The sequence below is a fragment of the Rana temporaria genome, chromosome 5 (assembly GCF_905171775.1).
Source record: "Rana temporaria chromosome 5, aRanTem1.1, whole genome shotgun sequence".
NCBI lineage: Eukaryota > Metazoa > Chordata > Amphibia > Anura > Ranidae > Rana > Rana temporaria.
The window spans coordinates 429,095,764-429,117,355 of NC_053493.1; the positions used below are offsets into that span (position 1 = coordinate 429,095,764).

At 54.3% G+C, this 21,592-nt stretch overlaps 1 protein-coding gene across 1 annotated transcript in view; it reads left to right on the plus strand.

Moving 5' to 3' along the window:
• The window catches only part of HASPIN (histone H3 associated protein kinase), a 39,017-nt gene extending 17,894 nt beyond the window's left edge, over positions 1–21,123 (plus strand). Inside the window, exons 5-12 of the mRNA XM_040355464.1 lie at positions 1,191–1,276; positions 4,253–4,315; positions 16,102–16,193; positions 17,710–17,789; positions 17,867–17,955; positions 18,030–18,172; positions 19,749–19,851; positions 20,723–21,123. Of these exons, the coding sequence (XP_040211398.1) occupies positions 1,191–1,276; positions 4,253–4,315; positions 16,102–16,193; positions 17,710–17,789; positions 17,867–17,955; positions 18,030–18,172; positions 19,749–19,851; positions 20,723–20,924 (858 nt within the window). The 3' untranslated portion in view covers positions 20,925–21,123. The remainder of the gene's footprint in view (positions 1–1,190; positions 1,277–4,252; positions 4,316–16,101; positions 16,194–17,709; positions 17,790–17,866; positions 17,956–18,029; positions 18,173–19,748; positions 19,852–20,722) is intronic.
• Positions 21,124–21,592: the final 469 nt, after the last annotated feature.

Here is a 21,592-nt window from a genome sequence, read left to right on the forward strand (position 1 = left end):
AAGGGGATCAAATACTTATTTTCCTCCATTTATAACATTTGTATCATGTGCGATCGTTATCCCCCCCCCCCCCTTGTAAAATATATATGATGGTGCAGAAAATCGATGAAAAGTCTTCACATTTAAAATTACAACCACAATTGACCTCATTTGCAGCGTAGAATAGCGTTTCACGAAAGTCGCTCCTTTGTGGAAGACTCTTTAATTCAGAGAGAAATGTAAGGCTTTACAAGTGATATAAACAAACAATATTCATTATAACCATTGTAACGGTCACCACCGTTTACGATATTCCCATTCCATCGCCCCGAGACAGCTTATCCGACAATCCAGCAGACGCGATCCATATGGATTTCCCCAGATTAAACGAGACCTACGCTCTGTTCTCTGGTTTCAAAATGTATGAATGACTTTAATGGTTCCTTAGCTTTCTTATATACAGTACAGGCATGTTATAGTAATCACAGGGACAAAGAAACACTCCACCCACACATCACACAATGGGGCTTCAATCACATTCTTTTACATAATGACATTCAGAGGAGTTAATTACTACTCATTACCCAGACAGCCTATCTCCGCATAAAAGTTCCCCTCACCTGTTACACACAACACATTCCTTTACTAAACATAACTGATATGCTAATTCCCGACCCTGAAAGGAGACATCTGACCTTTCAGACTTAATCAGTACAATGGACACAGAATGTAATCACAGCAAGATACTTTAACATCCCATAATAGCCAGCCAGGCTGACTCTGTTTCAATCCACATCACCACAGTAGCAGACTTAGTTAGCATCCCAACAGTTTAAACATTGAAGGAGACACTCTTATTGACCTGTTGGGGGTCAGCATGAAATCACCTGTAATATGTCCAGATCTCCTGCAATACATGAATTATCAGTTATCAGTCACCATATGCCCAAAAGGGGCACAGGGCGACCCTAGAACCAAGAGCCATTAGTGATGCTGGCACAGGAGTACCCCCCATCCTTCCAAAGTCTCTGGGTGTCACGGGTCATTCCGTTACAACCATCATGTTTTACCCCCGGGGGGGGGGGGGGGGCAGGGAGATGAACATGTAAAAATAAAATGATAGATCATTCCCATCACATTGGTGAGTTGGTGTGATGAGTCCTGGAGGTCGGCCTTTCCTCAGGGATGTGACTCTCGGTTTCTTCTTGCAGATAATACCCATCGAGGGGTCCCAGAAGGTTAACGGAGAACCCCAGAAAAGCTTTGCTGAAATTCTTCCAGAAATCATCATCTCAAAGTAAGTGGGAAGCTCGGAAACGGTCCCTCTGAGGAGGGAGGTGTCGCCTACATCACCTCTGTCCTATGAAGGGCTCAGTCCCCTTTGGGGAGGGAGGGGTCATCTACATCACCTCTGTCCTATGAAGGGGTCAGGCCCCTCTGAGGAGGGAGGTGTCGCCTACATCACCTCTGTCCTATGAAGGGGTCGGGCCCCTCTGAGGAGGGAGGGGTCATCTACATCACCTCTGTCCTATGAAGGGGTCAGGCCCCTCTGAGGAGGGAGGGGTCATCTACATCACCTCTGTCCTATGAAGGGGTCAGGCCCCTCTGAGGAGGGAGGGGTCATCTACATCACCTCTGTCCTATGAAGGGGTCAGGCCCCTCTGAGGAGGGAGGTGTCGCCTACATCACCTCTGTCCTATGAAGGGGTCAGTCCCCTCTGAGGAGGGAGGGGTCATCTACATCACCTCTGTCCTATGAAGGGGTCAGTCCCCTCTGGGGGGGGTCATCTACATCACCTCTGTCCTATGAAGGGGTCGGGCCCCTCTGAGGAGGGAGGTGTCGCCTACATCACCTCTGTCCTATGAAGGGGTCGGGCCCCTCTGGGGAGGGGGGGTCATCTACATCACCTCTGTCCTATGAAGGGGTCAGTCCCCTCTGGGGAGGGAGGGGTCATCTACATCACCTCTGTTCTATGAAGGGGTCAGTCCCCTCTGGGGGGGATCACCTACATCACCTCTGTCCTATGAAAGGCTCAGTCCCCTCTGGGGGGGGGGTCACCTACATCACCTCTGTCCTATGAAGGGGTCAGTCCCCTCTGGGGGGGGGGGGGGGCACCTACATCACCTCTGTCCTATGAAGGGGTCGGGCCCCTCTGAGGAGGGAGGGGTCATCTACATCACCTCTGTCCTATGAAGGGGTCATTCCCCTCTGGGGAGGGCGGGGGTCACCTACACCACCTCTGTCCTATGAAGGGGTCAGTCCCCTCTGGGGAGGGGGGGGGGTCATCTACATCACCTCTGTCCTATGAAGGGGTCAGGCCCCTCTGAGGAGGGAGGTGTCGCCTACATCACCTCTGTCCTATGAAGGGGTCAGTCCCCTCTGAGGAGGGAGGTGTCGCCTACATCACCTCTGTCCTATGAAGGGGTCAGTCCCCTCTGGGGGGTCACCTACATCACCTCTGTCCTATGAAGGGCTCAGTCCCCTCTGGGGAGGGGGGGGGGGCACCTACATCACCCCTGTCCTATGAAGGGGTCAACCCCCTCTGAGGAGGGAGGGGTCATCTACATCACCTCTGTTCTATGAAGGGGTCAGTCCCCTCTGGGGAGGGTCACCTACATCACCTCTGTCCTATGAAAGGCTCAGTCCCCTCTGGGGAGGGGGGGTCACCTACATCACCTCTGTCCTATGAAGGGGTCAGTCCCCTCTGGGGGGGGGGGGGCAGCTACATCACCTCTGTCCTATGAAGGGGTCGGGCCCCTCTGAGGAGGGAGGGGTCATCTACATCACCTCTGTCCTATGAAGGGGTCATTCCCCTCTGGGGAGGGCGGGGGTCACCTACACCACCTCTGTCCTATGAAGGGGTCAGTCCCCTCTGGGGAGGGGGGGGGGTCATCTACATCACCTCTGTCCTATGAAGGGGTCAGGCCCCTCTGAGGAGGGAGGTGTCGCCTACATCACCTCTGTCCTATGAAGGGGTCAGTCCCCTCTGAGGAGGGAGGTGTCGCCTACATCACCTCTGTCCTATGAAGGGGTCAGTCCCCTCTGGGGGGTCACCTACATCACCTCTGTCCTATGAAGGGCTCAGTCCCCTCTGGGGAGGGGGGGGGGGGTCACCTACATCACCCCTGTCCTATGAAGGGGTCAACCCCCTCTGAGGAGGGAGGGGTCATCTACATCACCTCTGTTCTATGAAGGGGTCAGTCCCCTCTGGGGAGGGTCACCTACATCACCTCTGTCCTATGAAAGGCTCAGTCCCCTCTGGGGAGGGGGGGTCACCTACATCACCTCTGTCCTATGAAGGGGTCAGTCCCCTCTGGGGGGTCACCTACATCACTTTTCTCCTATGAAGGGCTCAGGGTCAGCCTCGTCTGGGTGGTCACCTCTAGTCCAGAATTGAGCCATTTCTTGTCCCCCCCCAAAGTAAGGAGATTAGGGTAACTATATCTCTAAGTAGTGCAACGGTTGCATTGAGCGCTTCGGTGTGCCGGGATGGTGAGCGCTCCGGTGTGCCGGGATGGTGAGCGCTCCAGTGTGCCGGGGTGGTGAGCGCTCCAGTGTGCCGGGGTGGTGAGCGCTCCGGTGTGCCGGGATGGTGAGCGCTCCGGTGTGCCGGGATGGTGAGCGCTCCGGTGTGCCGGGATGGTGAGCGCTCCGGTGTGCCGGGATGGTGAGCGCTCCGGTGTGCCGGGATGGTGAGCGCTCCGGTGTGCCGGGAAGGTGAGCGCTCCGGTGTGTCGGGGCGGTGAGCGCTCCGCTGTGTCGGGGTGGTGAGCGCTCCGGTGTGCCGGGATGGTGAGCGCTCTGGTGTGTCGGGATGGTGAGCGCTCCGGTGTGCTGGGGTGGTGAGCTCTCCGGTGTGCCGGGATGGTGAGCGCTCCGGTGTGCCGGGATGGTGAGCGCTCCGGTGTGCCGGGATGGTGAGTGTTCCGGGATGGTGAGCGTTCCGGTGTGTCGGGATGGTGAGAGTTCCGGTGTGTCCCGGCGTGGTGAGTGTTCCGGGATGGTGAGCGCTCCGGTGTGTCCCGGGGTGGTGAACGCTCCGGTGTGTCGGGGTGGTGAGCGCTCCGGTGTGCCGGTACTAATGGAGGTGTGATTATGGTTGTAGATGCACGGCATTCTCTCCATTAGAAGGGCTTCCTCTGTCTATTCCCTCCACACATAGAACCAGGATAGGATTTCCATCATCACATTGGAGGAAGAGAACCTGTCATGATATTTGGTGGCCGGTAAGTGGATGGTGGACCCTGAGTGTTGCTTTGTGTTTTCTCTGCAGAGAGCTGAGCTTGCTGAGTGGAGGAGAGAATAATCGGACCAGTGGATTCATAAATCTTCACTCGTGAGTAATGACCGTTCTGTCTGTCCGTCTGTCTGTCTGTCCGTCTGTCCGTCTGTCCGTCTGTCTGTTGCTCCTCTTATATGGCGTCCCTCCCAATACTCGTCCATTGCTGGATTCCCATACTCTCTTCTTCCCGATCATCTTCCCCCCTTTGTGTTCCCAATTACTTATCACCTTCCATGTCCTTTCTAATCCTCTTCTATCTACCGATCCTCTTCCAAGTGACGTGGAGATCCCTCCACACTTGGTGTAATCCGCGTCTCCTGCGCTATGAATCGCACTTCCCCTGTGCTTTCCGACCGCCATTTTCACATCCTGAGCTCCATGGGCCTTCCGTTTATAGCAAAGTCATAACAATAGCACTTTGTAGCTTCACAGTCAGCCAATCAAGCTCAGGCAAAAGGGAGGAGTTATACAAATCTCAACCAATGACTAAGGGAGTGTATGGGCGTGTCTACAGGGGCAGTGTGTGTGTGTGATTTCCCGCCCCCTGTCCTCAGCGAGACAAAGAAAGACGCATGTTTGGCCTAAGAAATCATGAACATTGTCCTGACCAATCACATTCATACACTCCATTGGTGTGAATCCCTCTTCTGCATTGTTCAGAGAACAACACATACCCGGATTATACTACCGTTCCTGAGGATGGGTCCCTCCATGTGCTGATCAGACACAGAGAGAGACGCGAGCGTCTCTGCAGAATGAACCCCCCCCCCCAGGACGATCATTCTGTGCATCACACAGGGGCCCTTCGCAGGCGGACATCTCCCCACTCTGCATCGCACAGGGGCCCTTCGCTGGCGGACATCTCCCCACTCTGCATCACACAGGGGCCCTTTGCAGGCGGACATATCCCCACTCTGCATCACACAGGGGCCCTTCACTGGCGGACATATCCCCACTCTGCATCACACAGGGGCCCTTCACTGGTGGACATCTCCCCACTCTGCATCACACAGGGGCCCTTCACTGGCGGACATCTCCCCACTCTGCATCACACAGGGGCCCTTCGCCAGTGGACATATCCCCACTCTGCATCACACAGGGGCCCTTCGCTGGCGGACATCTCCCCACTCTGCATCACACAGGGGCCCTTCACTGGCGGACATATCCCCACTCTGCATCACACAGGGGCCCTTCGCCGGCGGACATATCCCCACTCTGCATCACACAGGGGCCCTTCGCAGGCGGACATCTCCCCACTCTGCATCGCACAGGGGCCCTTCGCTGGCGGACATCTCCCCACTCTGCATCACACAGGGGCCCTTTGCAGGCGGACATATCCCCACTCTGCATCACACAGGGGCCCTTCACTGGCGGACATATCCCCACTCTGCATCACACAGGGGCCCTTCACTGGCGGACATCTCCCCACTCTGCATCACACAGGGGCCCTTCGCCAGTGGACATATCCCCACTCTGCATCACACAGGGGCCCTTCGCCGGCGGACATATCCCCACTCTGCATCACACAGGGGCCCTTCGCCAGCGGACATCTCCCCACTCTGCAAACTCCTCTCTCCAACCTCAGGAAGTTTTCCACTTCCAGACGGGACTCACCCAGCGTCAGTCTGCCCCAGTCCCCAGCGGGGTGCGGGAGAACTAACCCTGGTGACACTATGACAATACATATTATATACATCTTCATAAAATGTCCACAACAAGTCCCTCTCCTCCTATCATTCCTGATTACCTTCCAAGTCCCTCTCCTCCTATCATTCCTGATTACCTTCCAAGTCCCTCTCCTCCTATCATTCCTGATTACCTTCCAAGTCCTTCTCCTCCTATTATTCCTGATTACCTTCCAAGTCCTTCTCCTCCTATCATTCCTGATTACCTTCCAAGTCCTTCTCCTCCTATCATTCCTGATTACCTTCCAAGTCCTTCTCCTCCTATCATTCCTGATTACCTTCCAAGTCCTTCTCCTCCTATCATTCCTGATTACCTTCCAAGTCCTTCTCCTCCTATCATTCCTGATTACCTTCCAAGTCCTTCTCCTCCTATCATTCCTGATTACCTTCCAAGTCCTTCTCCTCCTATCATTCCTGATTACCTTCCAAGTCCTTCTCCTCCTATCATTCCTGATTACCTTCCAAGTCCTTCTCCTCCTATCATTCCTGATTACCTTCCAAGTCCTTCTCCTCCTATCATTCCTGATTACCTTCCAAGTCCTTCTCCTCCTATCATTCCTGATTACCTTCCAAGTCCTTCTCCTCCTATCATTCCTGATTACCTTCCAAGTCCTTCTCCTCCTATCATTCCTGATTACCTTCCAAGTCCTTCTCCTCCTATCATTCCTGATTACCTTCCAAGTCCTTCTCCTCCTATCATTCCTGATTACCTTCCAAGTCCTTCTCCTCCTATCATTCCTGATTACCTTCCAAGTCCTTCTCCTCCTATCATTCCTGATTACCTTCCAAGTCCTTCTCCTCCTATCATTCCTGATTACCTTCCAAGTCCCTCTCCTCCTATCATTCCTGATTACCTTCCAAGTCCCTCTCCTCCTATCATTCCTGATTACCTTCCAAGTCCTTCTCCTCCTATCATTCCTGATTACCTTCCAAGTCCTTCTCCTCCTATCATTCCTGATTACCTTCCAAGTCCCTCTCCTCCTATCATTCCTGATTACCTTCCAAGTCCTTCTCCTCCTATCATTCCTGATTACCTTCCAAGTCCTTCTCCTCCTATCATTCCTGATTACCTTCCAAGTCCTTCTCCTCCTATCATTCCTGATTACCTTCCAAGTCCTTCTCCTCCTATCATTCCTGATTACCTTCCAAGTCCCTCTCCTCCTATCATTCCTGATTACCTTCCAAGTCCTTCTCCTCGTATCATTCCTGATTACCTTCCAAGTCCTTCTCCTCCTATCATTCCTGATTACCTTCCAAGTCCTTCTCCTCCTATCATTCCTGATTACCTTCCATGTCCCTCTCCTCCTATCATTCCTGATTACCTTCCAAGTCCTTCTCCTCCTATCATTCCTGATTACCTTCCAAGTCCCTCTCCTCCTATCATTCCTGATTACCTTCCAAGTCCCTCTCCTCCTATCATTCCTGATTACCTTCCAAGTCCTTCTCCTCCTATCATTCCTGATTACCTTCCAAGTCCTTCTCCTCCTATCATTCCTGATTACCTTCCAAGTCCTTCTCCTCCTATCATTCCTGATTACCTTCCAAGTCCTTCTCCTCCTATCATTCCTGATTACCTTCCAAGTCCTTCTCCTCCTATCATTCCTGATTACCTTCCAAGTCCCTCTCCTCCTATCATTCCTGATTACCTTCCAAGTCCTTCTCCTCGTATCATTCCTGATTACCTTCCAAGTCCTTCTTCTCCTATCATTCCTGATTACCTTCCAAGTCCCTCTCCTCCTATCATTCCTGATTACCTTCCAAGTCCCTCTCCTCCTATCATTCCTGATTACCTTCCATGTCCCTCTCCTCCTATCATTCCTGATTACCTTCCAAGTCCCTCTCCTCCTATCATTCCTGATTACCTTCCAAGTCCCTCTCCTCCTATCATTCCTGATTACCTTCCAAGTCCTTCTCCTCCTATCATTCCTGATTACCTTCCAAGTCCCTCTCCTCCTATCATTCCTGATTACCTTCCAAGTCCCTCTCCTCCTATCATTCCTGATTACCTTCCAAGTCCTTCTCCTCCTATCATTCCTGATTACCTTCCAAGTCCTTCTCCTCCTATCATTCCTGATTACCTTCCAAGTCCTTCTCCTCCTATCATTCCTGATTACCTTCCAAGTCCTTCTCCTCCTATCATTCCTGATTACCTTCCAAGTCCCTCTCCTCCTATCATTCCTGATTACCTTCCAAGTCCCTCTCCTCCTATCATTCCTGATTACCTTCCAAGTCCCTCTCCTCCTATCATTCCTGATTACCTTCCAAGTCCTTCTCCTCCTATCATTCCTGATTACCTTCCAAGTCCTTCTCCTCCTATCATTCCTGATTACCTTCCAAGTCCTTCTCCTCCTATCATTCCTGATTACCTTCCAAGTCCTTCTCCTCCTATCATTCCTGATTACCTTCCAAGTCCCTCTCCTCCTATCATTCCTGATTACCTTCCAAGTCCTTCTCCTCCTATCATTCCTGATTACCTTCCAAGTCCCTCTCCTCCTATCATTCCTGATTACCTTCCAAGTCCCTCTCCTCCTATCATTCCTGATTACCTTCCAAGTCCCTCTCCTCCTATCATTCCTGATTACCTTCCAAGTCCTTCTCCTCCTATCATTCCTGATTACCTTCCAAGTCCTTCTCCTCCTATCATTCCTGATTACCTTCCAAGTCCTTCTCCTCCTATCATTCCTGATTACCTTCCAAGTCCCTCTCCTCCTATCATTCCTGATTACCTTCCAAGTCCTTCTCCTCCTATCATTCCTGATTACCTTCCAAGTCCCTCTCCTCCTATCATTCCTGATTACCTTCCAAGTCCTTCTCCTCCTATCATTCCTGATTACCTTCCAAGTCCCTCTCCTCCTATCATTCCTGATTACCTTCCAAGTCCTTCTCCTCCTATCATTCCTGATTACCTTCCAAGTCCTTCTCCTCCTATCATTCCTGATTACCTTCCAAGTCCTCTCCTCCTATCATTCCTGATTACCTTCCAAGTCCTTCTCCTCCTATCATTCCTGATTACCTTCCAAGTCCTTCTCCTCCTATCATTCCTGATTACCTTCCAAGTCCTTCTCCTCCTATCATTCCTGATTACCTTCCAAGTCCCTCTCCTCCTATCATTCCTGATTACCTTCCAAGTCCTTCTCCTCCTATCATTCCTGATTACCTTCCAAGTCCTTCTCCTCCTATCATTCCTGATTACCTTCCAAGTCCTTCTCCTCCTATCATTCCTGATTACCTTCCAAGTCCTTCTCCTCCTATCATTCCTGATTACCTTCCAAGTCCTTCTCCTCCTATCATTCCTGATTACCTTCCAAGTCCCTCTCCTCCTATCATTCCTGATTACCTTCCAAGTCCTTCTCCTCCTATCATTCCTGATTACCTTCCAAGTCCTTCTCCTCCTATCATTCCTGATTACCTTCCAAGTCCTTCTCCTCCTATCATTCCTGATTACCTTCCAAGTCCTTCTCCTCCTATCATTCCTGATTACCTTCCAAGTCCCTCTCCTCCTATCATTCCTGATTACCTTCCAAGTCCTTCTCCTCGTATCATTCCTGATTACCTTCCAAGTCCTTCTCCTCCTATCATTCCTGATTACCTTCCAAGTCCTTCTCCTCCTATCATTCCTGATTACCTTCCAAGTCCTTCTCCTCCTATCATTCCTGATTACCTTCCATGTCCCTCTCCTCCTATCATTCCTGATTACCTTCCAAGTCCCTCTCCTCCTATCATTCCTGATTACCTTCCAAGTCCCTCTCCTCCTATCATTCCTGATTACCTTCCAAGTCCTTCTCCTCCTATCATTCCTGATTACCTTCCAAGTCCCTCTCCTCCTATCATTCCTGATTACCTTCCAAGTCCCTCTCCTCCTATCATTCCTGATTACCTTCCAAGTCCTTCTCCTCCTATCATTCCTGATTACCTTCCAAGTCCTTCTCCTCCTATCATTCCTGATTACCTTCCAAGTCCTTCTCCTCCTATCATTCCTGATTACCTTCCAAGTCCTTCTCCTCCTATCATTCCTGATTACCTTCCAAGTCCTTCTCCTCCTATCATTCCTGATTACCTTCCAAGTCCCTCTCCTCCTATCATTCCTGATTACCTTCCAAGTCCTTCTCCTCGTATCATTCCTGATTACCTTCCAAGTCCTTCTTCTCCTATCATTCCTGATTACCTTCCAAGTCCCTCTCCTCCTATCATTCCTGATTACCTTCCAAGTCCCTCTCCTCCTATCATTCCTGATTACCTTCCATGTCCCTCTCCTCCTATCATTCCTGATTACCTTCCAAGTCCCTCTCCTCCTATCATTCCTGATTACCTTCCAAGTCCCTCTCCTCCTATCATTCCTGATTACCTTCCAAGTCCTTCTCCTCCTATCATTCCTGATTACCTTCCAAGTCCCTCTCCTCCTATCATTCCTGATTACCTTCCAAGTCCCTCTCCTCCTATCATTCCTGATTACCTTCCAAGTCCCTCTCCTCCTATCATTCCTGATTACCTTCCAAGTCCTTCTCCTCCTATCATTCCTGATTACCTTCCAAGTCCTTCTCCTCCTATCATTCCTGATTACCTTCCAAGTCCTTCTCCTCCTATCATTCCTGATTACCTTCCAAGTCCTTCTCCTATCATTCCTGATTACCTTCCAAGTCCCTCTCCTCCTATCATTCCTGATTACCTTCCAAGTCCTTCTCCTCCTATCATTCCTGATTACCTTCCAAGTCCCTCTCCTCCTATCATTCCTGATTACCTTCCAAGTCCTTCTCCTCCTATCATTCCTGATTACCTTCCAAGTCCTTCTCCTCCTATCATTCCTGATTACCTTCCAAGTCCTTCTCCTCCTATCATTCCTGATTACCTTCCAAGTCCTTCTCCTCCTATCATTCCTGATTACCTTCCAAGTCCTTCTCCTCCTATCATTCCTGATTACCTTCCAAGTCCCTCTCCTCCTATCATTCCTGATTACCTTCCAAGTCCTTCTCCTCCTATCATTCCTGATTACCTTCCAAGTCCTTCTCCTCCTATCATTCCTGATTACCTTCCAAGTCCTTCTCCTCCTATCATTCCTGATTACCTTCCAAGTCCCTCTCCTCCTATCATTCCTGATTACCTTCCAAGTCCCTCTCCTCCTATCATTCCTGATTACCTTCCAAGTCCTTCTCCTCCTATCATTCCTGATTACCTTCCAAGTCCTTCTCCTCCTATCATTCCTGATTACCTTCCAAGTCCTTCTCCTCCTATCATTCCTGATTACCTTCCAAGTCCTTCTCCTCCTATCATTCCTGATTACCTTCCAAGTCCCTCTCCTCCTATCATTCCTGATTACCTTCCAAGTCCTTCTCCTCGTATCATTCCTGATTACCTTCCAAGTCCTTCTCCTCCTATCATTCCTGATTACCTTCCAAGTCCTTCTCCTCCTATCATTCCTGATTACCTTCCAAGTCCTTCTCCTCCTATCATTCCTGATTACCTTCCATGTCCCTCTCCTCCTATCATTCCTGATTACCTTCCAAGTCCCTCTCCTCCTATCATTCCTGATTACCTTCCAAGTCCCTCTCCTCCTATCATTCCTGATTACCTTCCAAGTCCTTCTCCTCCTATCATTCCTGATTACCTTCCAAGTCCCTCTCCTCCTATCATTCCTGATTACCTTCCAAGTCCCTCTCCTCCTATCATTCCTGATTACCTTCCAAGTCCTTCTCCTCCTATCATTCCTGATTACCTTCCAAGTCCTTCTCCTCCTATCATTCCTGATTACCTTCCAAGTCCTTCTCCTCCTATCATTCCTGATTACCTTCCAAGTCCTTCTCCTCCTATCATTCCTGATTACCTTCCAAGTCCTTCTCCTCCTATCATTCCTGATTACCTTCCAAGTCCTTCTCCTCCTATCATTCCTGATTACCTTCCAAGTCCCTCTCCTCCTATCATTCCTGATTACCTTCCAAGTCCCTCTCCTCCTATCATTCCTGATTACCTTCCAAGTCCTTCTCCTCCTATCATTCCTGATTACCTTCCAAGTCCTTCTCCTCCTATCATTCCTGATTACCTTCCAAGTCCTTCTCCTCCTATCATTCCTGATTACCTTCCAAGTCCTTCTCCTCCTATCATTCCTGATTACCTTCCAAGTCCCTCTCCTCCTATCATTCCTGATTACCTTCCAAGTCCCTCTCCTCCTATCATTCCTGATTACCTTCCAAGTCCTTCTCCTCCTATCATTCCTGATTACCTTCCAAGTCCTTCTCCTCCTATCATTCCTGATTACCTTCCAAGTCCCTCTCCTCCTATCATTCCTGATTACCTTCCATGTCCCTCTCCTCCTATCATTCCTGATTACCTTCCAAGTCCCTCTCCTCCTATCATTCCTGATTACCTTCCAAGTCCTTCTCCTCCTATCATTCCTGATTACCTTCCAAGTCCTTCTCCTCCTATCATTCCTGATTACCTTCCAAGTCCCTCTCCTCCTATCATTCCTGATTACCTTCCAAGTCCCTCTCCTCCTATCATTCCTGATTACCTTCCAAGTCCTTCTCCTCCTATCATTCCTGATTACCTTCCAAGTCCTTCTCCTCCTATCATTCCTGATTACCTTCCAAGTCCCTCTCCTATCATTCCTGATTACCTTCCAAGTCCCTCTCCTCCTATCATTCCTGATTACCTTCCAAGTCCTTCTCCTCCTATCATTCCTGATTACCTTCCAAGTCCCTCTCCTCCTATCATTCCTGATTACCTTCCAAGTCCTTCTCCTCCTATCATTCCTGATTACCTTCCAAGTCCCTCTCCTCCTATCATTCCTGATTACCTTCCAAGTCCTTCTCCTCCTATCATTCCTGATTACCTTCCAAGTCCCTCTCCTCCTATCATTCCTGATTACCTTCCAAGTCCTTCTCCTCCTATCATTCCTGATTACCTTCCAAGTCCCTCTCCTCCTATCATTCCTGATTACCTTCCAAGTCCCTCTCCTCCTATCATTCCTGATTACCTTCCAAGTCCTTCTCTTCCTATCATTCCTGATTACCTTCCAAGTCCCTCTCCTCCTATCATTCCTGATTACCTTCCAAGTCCCTCTCCGCTCCTAACATTCTTCTTCTACTGATCCTATTCACCTTCCATGTCCCTCTTCTGCCGTTCCTGATTACTTTCCATCCACCATTGTTCTGCCAATCTCCTGACCTTCCATGTATGTCCCTCTCCTGTTCTGGCGTTTTATAGTCCCCTTCCATTTGTCATTCTTCATTGCTGATCCCAGTTAGTTTGTATGTCCTTCTCCTTGTCTGCTTTTCCTGGTTACCTTCTATCTGTCATCCTTCTTTTATTGATACACCATACCTTTCTTATCTTGTCTGGTTGTCTTCCATGCCCCGGCTCCTCATATACTGGTCCCGGTTGTCTTCCATGCCCCGGCTCCACATCTGCTGGTCCCGGTCGTCTTCCATGCCCCGGCTCCTCATATGCTGGTCCCGGTCGTCTTCCATGCCCCGGCTCCTCATATGCTGGTCCCGGTCGTCTTCCATGCCCCGGCTCCTCATATGCTGGTCCCGGTCGTCTTCCATGCCCCGGCTCCTCATATGCTGGTCCCGGTCGTCTTCCATGCCCCGGCTCCTCATATGCTGGTCCCGGTCGTCTTCCATGCCCCGGCTCCTCATATGCTGGTCCCGGTCGTCTTCCATGCCCCGGCTCCTCATATGCTGGTCCCGGTCGTCTTCCATGCCCCGGCTCCACATCTGCTGGTCCCGGTCGTCTTCCATGCCCCGGCTGCTCATATGCTGGTCCCGGTCGTCTTCCATGCCCCGGCTCCTCATATGCTGGTCCCGGTCGTCTTCCATGCCCCGGCTCCTCATATGCTGGTCCCGGTCGCCTTCCATGCCCCGGCTCCTCATGTGCTGGTCCCGGTCGTCTTCCATGCCCCGGCTCCTCATATGCTGGTCCCGGTCGTCTTCCATGCCCCGGCTTTTCATATGCTGGTCCCGGTCGTCTTCCATGCCCCGGCTCCTCATATGCTGGTCCCGGTCGTCTTCCATGCCCCGGCTCCTCATATGCTGGTCCCGGTCGTCTTCCATGCCCCGGCTCCTCATATGCTGGTCCCGGTCGTCTTCCATGCCCCGGCTCCTCATATGCTGGTCCCGGTCGTCTTCCATGCCCCGGCTCCTCATATGCTGGTCCCGGTCGTCTTCCATGCCCCGGCTCCACATCTGCTGGTCCCGGTCGTCTTCCATGCCCCGGCTGCTCATATGCTGGTCCCGGTCGTTTTCCATGCCCCAGCTCCTCATATGCTGGTCCCGGTCGTCTTCCATGCCCCGGCTGCTCATATGCTGGTCCCGGTCGTTTTCCATGCCCCAGCTCCTCATATGCTGGTCCCGGTCGTCTTCCATGCCCCGGCTCCTCATATGCTGGTCCCGGTCGTCTTCCATGCCCCGGCTCCTCATATGCTGGTCCCGGTCGTCTTCCATGCCCCGGCTCCTCATCTGCTGGTCCCGGTCGTCTTCCATGCCCCGGCTCCTCATATGCTGGTCCCGGTCGTCTTCCATGCCCCGGCTCCTCATATGCTGGTCCCGGTCGTCTTCCATGCCCCGGCTCCTCATATGCTGGTCCCGGTCGTCTTCCATGCCCCGGCTCCTCATATGCTGGTCCCGGTCGTCTTCCATGCCCCGGCTCCTCATATGCTGGTCCCGGTCGTCTTCCATGCCCCGGCTCCTCATATGCTGGTCCCGGTCGTCTTCCATGCCCCGGCTCCACATCTGCTGGTCCCGGTCGTCTTCCATGCCCCGGCTGCTCATATGCTGGTCCCGGTCGTCTTCCATGCCCCGGCTCCTCATATGCTGGTCCCGGTCGTCTTCCATGCCCCGGCTCCTCATATGCTGGTCCCGGTCGTCTTCCATGCCCCGGCTCCTCATGTGCTGGTCCCGGTCGTCTTCCATGCCCCGGCTCCTCATATGCTGGTCCCGGTCGTCTTCCATGCCCCGGCTTTTCATATGCTGGTCCCGGTCGTCTTCCATGCCCCGGCTCCTCATATGCTGGTCCCGGTCGTCTTCCATGCCCCGGCTCCTCATATGCTGGTCCCGGTCGTCTTCCATGCCCCGGCTCCTCATATGCTGGTCCCGGTCGTCTTCCATGCCCCGGCTCCTCATATGCTGGTCCCGGTCGTCTTCCATGCCCCGGCTCCACATCTGCTGGTCCCGGTCGTCTTCCATGCCCCGGCTGCTCATATGCTGGTCCCGGTCGTTTTCCATGCCCCAGCTCCTCATATGCTGGTCCCGGTCGTCTTCCATGCCCCGGCTGCTCATATGCTGGTCCCGGTCGTTTTCCATGCCCCAGCTCCTCATATGCTGGTCCCGGTCGTCTTCCATGCCCCGGCTCCTCATATGCTGGTCCCGGTCGTCTTCCATGCCCCGGCTCCTCATATGCTGGTCCCGGTCGTCTTCCATGCCCCGGCTCCTCATATGCTGGTCCCGGTCGTCTTCCATGCCCCGGCTCCTCATATGCTGGTCCCGGTCGTCTTCCATGCCCCGGCTCCTCATATGCTGGTCCCGGTCGTCTTCCATGCCCCGGCTCCTCATATGCTGGTCCCGGTTGTCTTCCATGCCCCGGGTCCTCATATGCTGGTCCCGGTCGTCTTCCATGCCCCGGCTCCTATTATGCTGGTCCCGGTCGTCTTCCATGCCCCGGCTCCTCATATGCTGGTCCCGGTCGTCTTCCATGCCCCGGCTCCTCATATGCTGGTCCCGGTTGTCTTCCATGCCCCGGGTCCTCATATGCTGGTCCCGGTTGTCTTCCATGCCCCGGCTCCTATTATGCTGGTCCCGGTCGTCTTCCATGCCCCGGGTCCTCATATGCTGGTCCTGGTCGTCTTCCATGCCCCGGCTCCTCATATGCTGGTCCCGGTCGTCTTCCATGCCCCGGCTCCTCATCTGCTGGTCCCGGTCGTCTTTCATGCCCCGGCTCCTCATCTGCTGGTCCCGGTCGTCTTGCATGCCCCGGCTCCTCATCTGCTGGTCCCGGTCGTCTTGCATGCCCCGGCTCCTCATATGCTGGTCCCGGTCGTCTTGCATGCCCCGGGTCCACACCTGACAACCCTTCACATGCTGCTGTTTTATTATTTTCCTTTGTATTTGTGACCCCCCCCCCCCCACACATACTTGTCTCCCAGCTTCTGTCATATTCCTCCTGCAGGGCTTATTGTGTGAAGGGATCTTATCCTCCGGAGCTCCTTGCAGCCTGGGATGAATTTGCTGAAGAGAAAGGCACAGAAAACGAGCGTCCAGGTGAGAGGAGAGCAGATTTGGCCACGCCTTTTATTGTGAATTTTGAATCAATTTTTTATTAAAAAATGTTACATTACATACAAAAGAATATAAAAAGAAAGGGACCTCAGTCCCCCCAATGCTTCACGTCTGTTCCTGGGTCCCCAAACAGCAGCAACCTCAGTCCCACCTCCTCATCTGTTCCTGGGTCCCCAAACAGCAGGAATCTCAGCCCCCCCCCCAACCCTTCTTGTCTGTTCCTGGGTCCCCAAACAGCAGCAACCTCAGTCCCCCCCCCCCCCCCCCAACCCCCCTTGTCTGTTCCTGGGTCCCCAAACAGCAGGAATCTCAGCCCCCCCCCCCCCCAACCCTTCTTGTCTGTTCCTGGGTCCCCAAACAGCAGGAATCTCAGCCCCCCCCAACCCTTCTAGTCTGTTCCTGGGTCCCCAAACAGCAGGAATCTCAGCCCCCCTCCCCCCAACGCTTCACGTCTGTTCCTGGGTCCCCAAACAGCAGGAATCTCAGCCCCCCCAACCCTTGTCTGTTCCTGGGTCCCCAAACAGCAGCAACCTCAGTCCCTCCCCCCACCTCCTCATATGTTCCTGGATCCCCAAACAGCAGGAATCTCAGCCCCCCCCCAACCCTTCTTGTCTGTTCCTGGGTCCCCAAACAGCAGAAATCTCAGCCCCCCCCCCCCCTGTTGTCGCTCCCCCCCAACCCTCATTGTGTGTTCCTGGATCCCCAAACAGCAGGAATCTCAGCCCCCCCCCAACCCTTCTTGTCTGTTCCTGGGTCCCCAAACAGCAGGAATCTCAGCCCCCCCCCCCCCCCAACCCTTCTTGTCTGTTCCTGGGTCCCCAGTGTCATTCCCCCCGCCGTTCCCCTCTCCCGGTGTCGTCCCCCCTCTCTTGGGGTCGTCGCCCCGCCGTTCCCCTCTCCCGGTGTCGTCCCCCCTCTCTTGGGGTCGTCGCCCCGCCGCTCCCCTCTCTAGGTGTCGTCATCGTCCCCACCGCTCCCCCCTCTTGGTGTCGTCCCCGCCGCTCCCCCCTCTTGGTGTCGTCGTCCCCGCCGCTCCCCCCTCTCGGTGTCGTCGTACCCCGCCGCTGCCCTCCAGGCCCTCTTATGCCCTTAGGGCCCTCCAGTCGGTGCAATAACTTATTCTTTTGTATGCAGTATAGACACTTATTAATATTTTCCATATTTATACCTGCAATGGGGCCGGCATGGAGTCCTCTATCCAGACTTAATTTTCTGACTAAAGTTCCACTTGAAGTAATTTTTGTCGTTTTATTTATTGGGGAGTCCTTCAATGGGGGAAGTTCAGAGCTGATTTCAGGGGGGCCCCAGGGAGGGCCCTATACAAGACTGTCGGGGGTAAGCCGGGACTTCCTCCAGTCATAAGGACCCCCATTGGGATGAAGAGTTTTATGGGTTACACTTTAATATTCCACGAGAAGATGGAGACTTCCGTTCTCCGGAGGACATTTTATTAGATGAGTCGCAGTGTCTGATTGGCCCATGTGATTTGTTCTGTCAGATTTGTTTGGTGAAGAGCAGCTCTTCATGATTCTGGAGTTCGAGTTTGGTGGAGACGACCTGGAGAGAATGAGTTCTAAGGTGAGTGACTTGTGGGGGGGGGGGGGGGCTGGAAAAACGAACACCAAAAAACTGATTGAAAACCTTCCCCTCCCCAGCTCCCATCTGTGTCCGCCTCTCGCAGCATTCTTCACCAGGTGACCGCGGCTTTGGCAGTGGCTGAAGAAGAACTTCGGTTTGAGCACCGGTAAGTGTACCACCAGCTTGGGAAGGGACGGGTTCCTCTGAGACGTTGGTAATGTATCCGCATTCCCTCCATAGGGACTTACACTGGGGGAACCTCCTCATCGAGACGTGTTCTGCCCGGACCCTCCCCGCCTCTCTACAGGGCAAGATCTTCCACATCCCCAGCGCCGGCGTGCAGGTGAAAATCATCGACTACACCCTCTCTCGTCTGGATAAAGGTGAGAACGTAGCCCTCCACCTAAAAGGTTCACCCCTCCTCCTGCGTGATCTGTCAGGCCCCTCCCCCATTATTCCCTTCAGCGCCCCCCACTGCAAAAGTATTGAGACCTTGTACCCTCACCGTTTGTATTCACTGAAAGACCTCACACCCCCTCCCCCAGAAGACCTCCCTGCCGACCTCTCGCCCCCACCTTCCCTCTGTAGTGTCTCCGGGAGCCGGGGCCTCGCGCCCCTCCCCCCCTTCCCTCTGTAGTGTCTCCGGGAGCCGGGGCCTCGAGCCCCCCCCTCCTTCCCTCTGGAGTGTCCCCGGGAGCTGGCCTTGCAACCCCCCCCCCCCTTCCCTCCGTAGTGTCTCCGGGAGCCGGGGCCTCGAGCCCCCTTCCCTCCGTGCTTGCCTCGCAACCCCCCCTCTTCCCTCTGTAGTGTCTCTGGGAGCTGGGGCCTCGCCCCCCCCCTTCCCTCCTGTAGTGTCTCCGGGAGCCGGGACCTCGCGCCCCCCTCCCTTCCCTCTGTAGTGTCTCCGGGAGCCGGGGCCGCGAGCCCCCTTCCCTCCGTGCTTGCCTCGCAACCCCCCCTCCGCAGTGTCCTCTGGAGCTGGCCTTGTGCCCCTCTTCCCTCCGCAGTGTCCTCTGGAGCCGGCCTTGTGCCCCTCTTCCCTCCGCAGTGTCCTCGGGAGCCGGCCTCGTGCCCCTCTTCCCTCCGCAGTGTCCTCGGGAGCCGGCCTCGTGCCCCTCTTCCCTCCGCAGTGTCCTCGGGAGCCGGCCTCGTGCCCCTCTTCCCTCCGCAGTGTCCCCGGGAGCTGGTCTCGCAACCCCCCCCCCTCCCTCTGGAGTGTCCCCGGGAGCGGGCCTCGCAACCCCCCCCCTTCCCTCTGGAGTGTCCCCGGGAGCCGGCCTCGCGGCCCCTTCCCTCTGGAGTGTCCCCGGGAGCCGGCCTCGCGGCCCCTTCCCTCTGGAGTGTCCCCGGGAGCCGGCCTCGCGCCCCCTTCCCTCTGGGGTGTCCCCGGGAGCTGGCCTCGCACCCCCCCCTTCCCTCCGGAGTGTCCCCGGGAGCTGGCCTCGCACCCCCCCCTTCCCTCCGGAGTGTCCCCGGGAGCTGGCCTCGCAACCCCCCCCCTTCCCTCCGGAGTGTCCCCGGGAGCTGGCCTCGCGCCCCCTTCCCTCCGGAGTGTCCCCGGGAGCCGGCCTCGCGCCCCCTTCCCTCCGGAGTGTCCCCGGGAGCCGGCCTCGCGCCCCCTTCCCTCCGGAGTGTCCCCGGGAGCCGGCCTCGCGCCCCCTTCCCTCCGGAGTGTCCCCGGGAGCCGGCCTCGCGCCCCCTTCCCTCCGGAGTGTCCCCGGGAGCCGGCCTCGCGCCCCCTTCCCTCCGGAGTGTCCCCGGGAGCCGGCCTCGCGCCCCCTTCCCTCTGGAGTGTACCCGGGAGCCGGCCTCGCACCCCCTTCCCTCCAGGGTGTCCTCGGGAGCCGGCCTCGCGCCCCCCCCCCCCCCCTTCCCTCCAGGGTGTCCCGCTCCTACTTTCTCTTTTCTTGGATCTCCTGTATCCCAGTGTCTTTGTAAAATCTTCATTATCTGTTCCAGATGGACTTACTGTGTTCTGTGATTTGTCCATGGATGAGGACCTGTTCCTGGGGGAGGGGGATGTGCAGTTTGATGTCTATCGGAATATGCGGGAGGAGAACCAGTAAGTTCATTCCACGTCCGCAAAGCAACATTCCTCATCTGTCTGGTTTCTGAGCGTCATGGCCGCCTCCATTCATCATTCTGGCCCAGAGATGGGTGACTGGGAACTATCAAGGCATTGCCGAGGGTCATAGGATGGTAGAGAACTTTGCCCAGTAGAGTTATCTTTAGAGAAGAGTGCAGCCTATAGAGAGGGATATTCTTTCCATCACTGAGTGGGACGGGGAATCGTTAGTAATTCTCGGGTACTGGAACAAGCAGATGCGGGGGGGGGGGGTTTGCCCGAGGCCCTGCAGATGCGTGGGGGGTTGCCCGATGCCCTGCAGATGCGTGGGGGGGGTTTGCCCGAGGCCCTGCAGATGCATGGGGGGGGGGGGTTTTGCCCGAGGCCCTGCAGATGCATGAAGGGGGGGTTGCCCGAGGCCCTGCGGATGCGTTGGGGGGGGGGGGGGGGGGGTTTGCCCGAGGCCCTGCGGATGCATGGGGGGGGTTTGCCCGAGGCCCTGCGGATGCATGGGGGGGGGGGGGTTTGCCCGAGGCCCTGCAGATGTGTGGGGGGGGGGTTTGCCCGAGGCCCTGCAGATGTGTTGGGGGGGGGGGGGGGGCAAGGTTTGTAGAGGATTTCAGTCGCTTGGCCTGGACTGTGGGAAATTATGTAGGGGGGGGGGGGGTTCGGATTAGCATAACCTGGGGGGGGGGGGGGCACACAGCAGCTGTAGGGTTGTTTGGGCCATAGACTGCAGCTTTTCCAAGGCCAGTTAGAGGGGTGGGGGTGGGGGGGTGTTCTTCTCTGGAACTACATTGCGGTATGACGTCCTCTATGGGCGGAGTCTGTAAGGTTCTAACCGCTGCCGTGTTGTTGGTCTTTCCAGGAACGGCTGGTCCTTGTATAAGCCTCACTCCAATGTTCTGTGGCTCCATTATCTGTGTGATAAACTTCTGAATGAAGTGCGATACGTGAGGAAGCCGGCGTCCCATCAGAAGGAGCTGCGCAAACTGCGTGATTTCAGAAGAGAAGTGCGTCAGTTCACCTCCGCCGCCGACGTCCTCCAAAGGAGCAAACTCTTCAAATGACCCCGCCCCCATTATTCTTCGGTGGGATGGGACGCCCGGCCATGGAGGTGTGAGAACGCCGATATGCGCCCTCTGCTGGTGGAAAGACAGAATTTCTGATCTGAACTTCGTTTTAGAATTTTTATTTTTGTTTTTATAAAATGTTATTCTCTCATAATCGCTATAAGGACCCTGATTATAAATAAAGAGATATATCTTATTGCTTCTTGTCTTTGTTCTTTTGGGGGAGAACCGCAGGAAAGTGTGACGGGGGTGCCGCCGATCCCTGAGAACGTCCAGGAATGGGATCGTATGAACCTCGGGGCTGAAAACACAGAGACCCATTTCTGGATTTATTCCGAGGGGTTTGCGGGTTACACAACTGTCCGCTCCCCCCTGCCAGCACACTCCGATCAGCGCTCTCCACCATTGGCTGATCAGGAGTAAGTCAGTTGCTGGTTTTCCACACACTTCCCACAGAAGCCGGCCAGACCAACATACACCCGGGCCAAATATCGGACCACCACCAAATGTCTCCCGCCATTCAGCCAATGTGGACCCGGCTTTAGGATAGACAGAGGTCTTCCGCAGAGGATATTGGGTGAGAGACAGAGGTCTTCCTCAGAGGATATTGGGTGATGGGCAGAGGTCTTCCTCAGAGGATATTGGGTGATGGGCAGAGGTCTTCC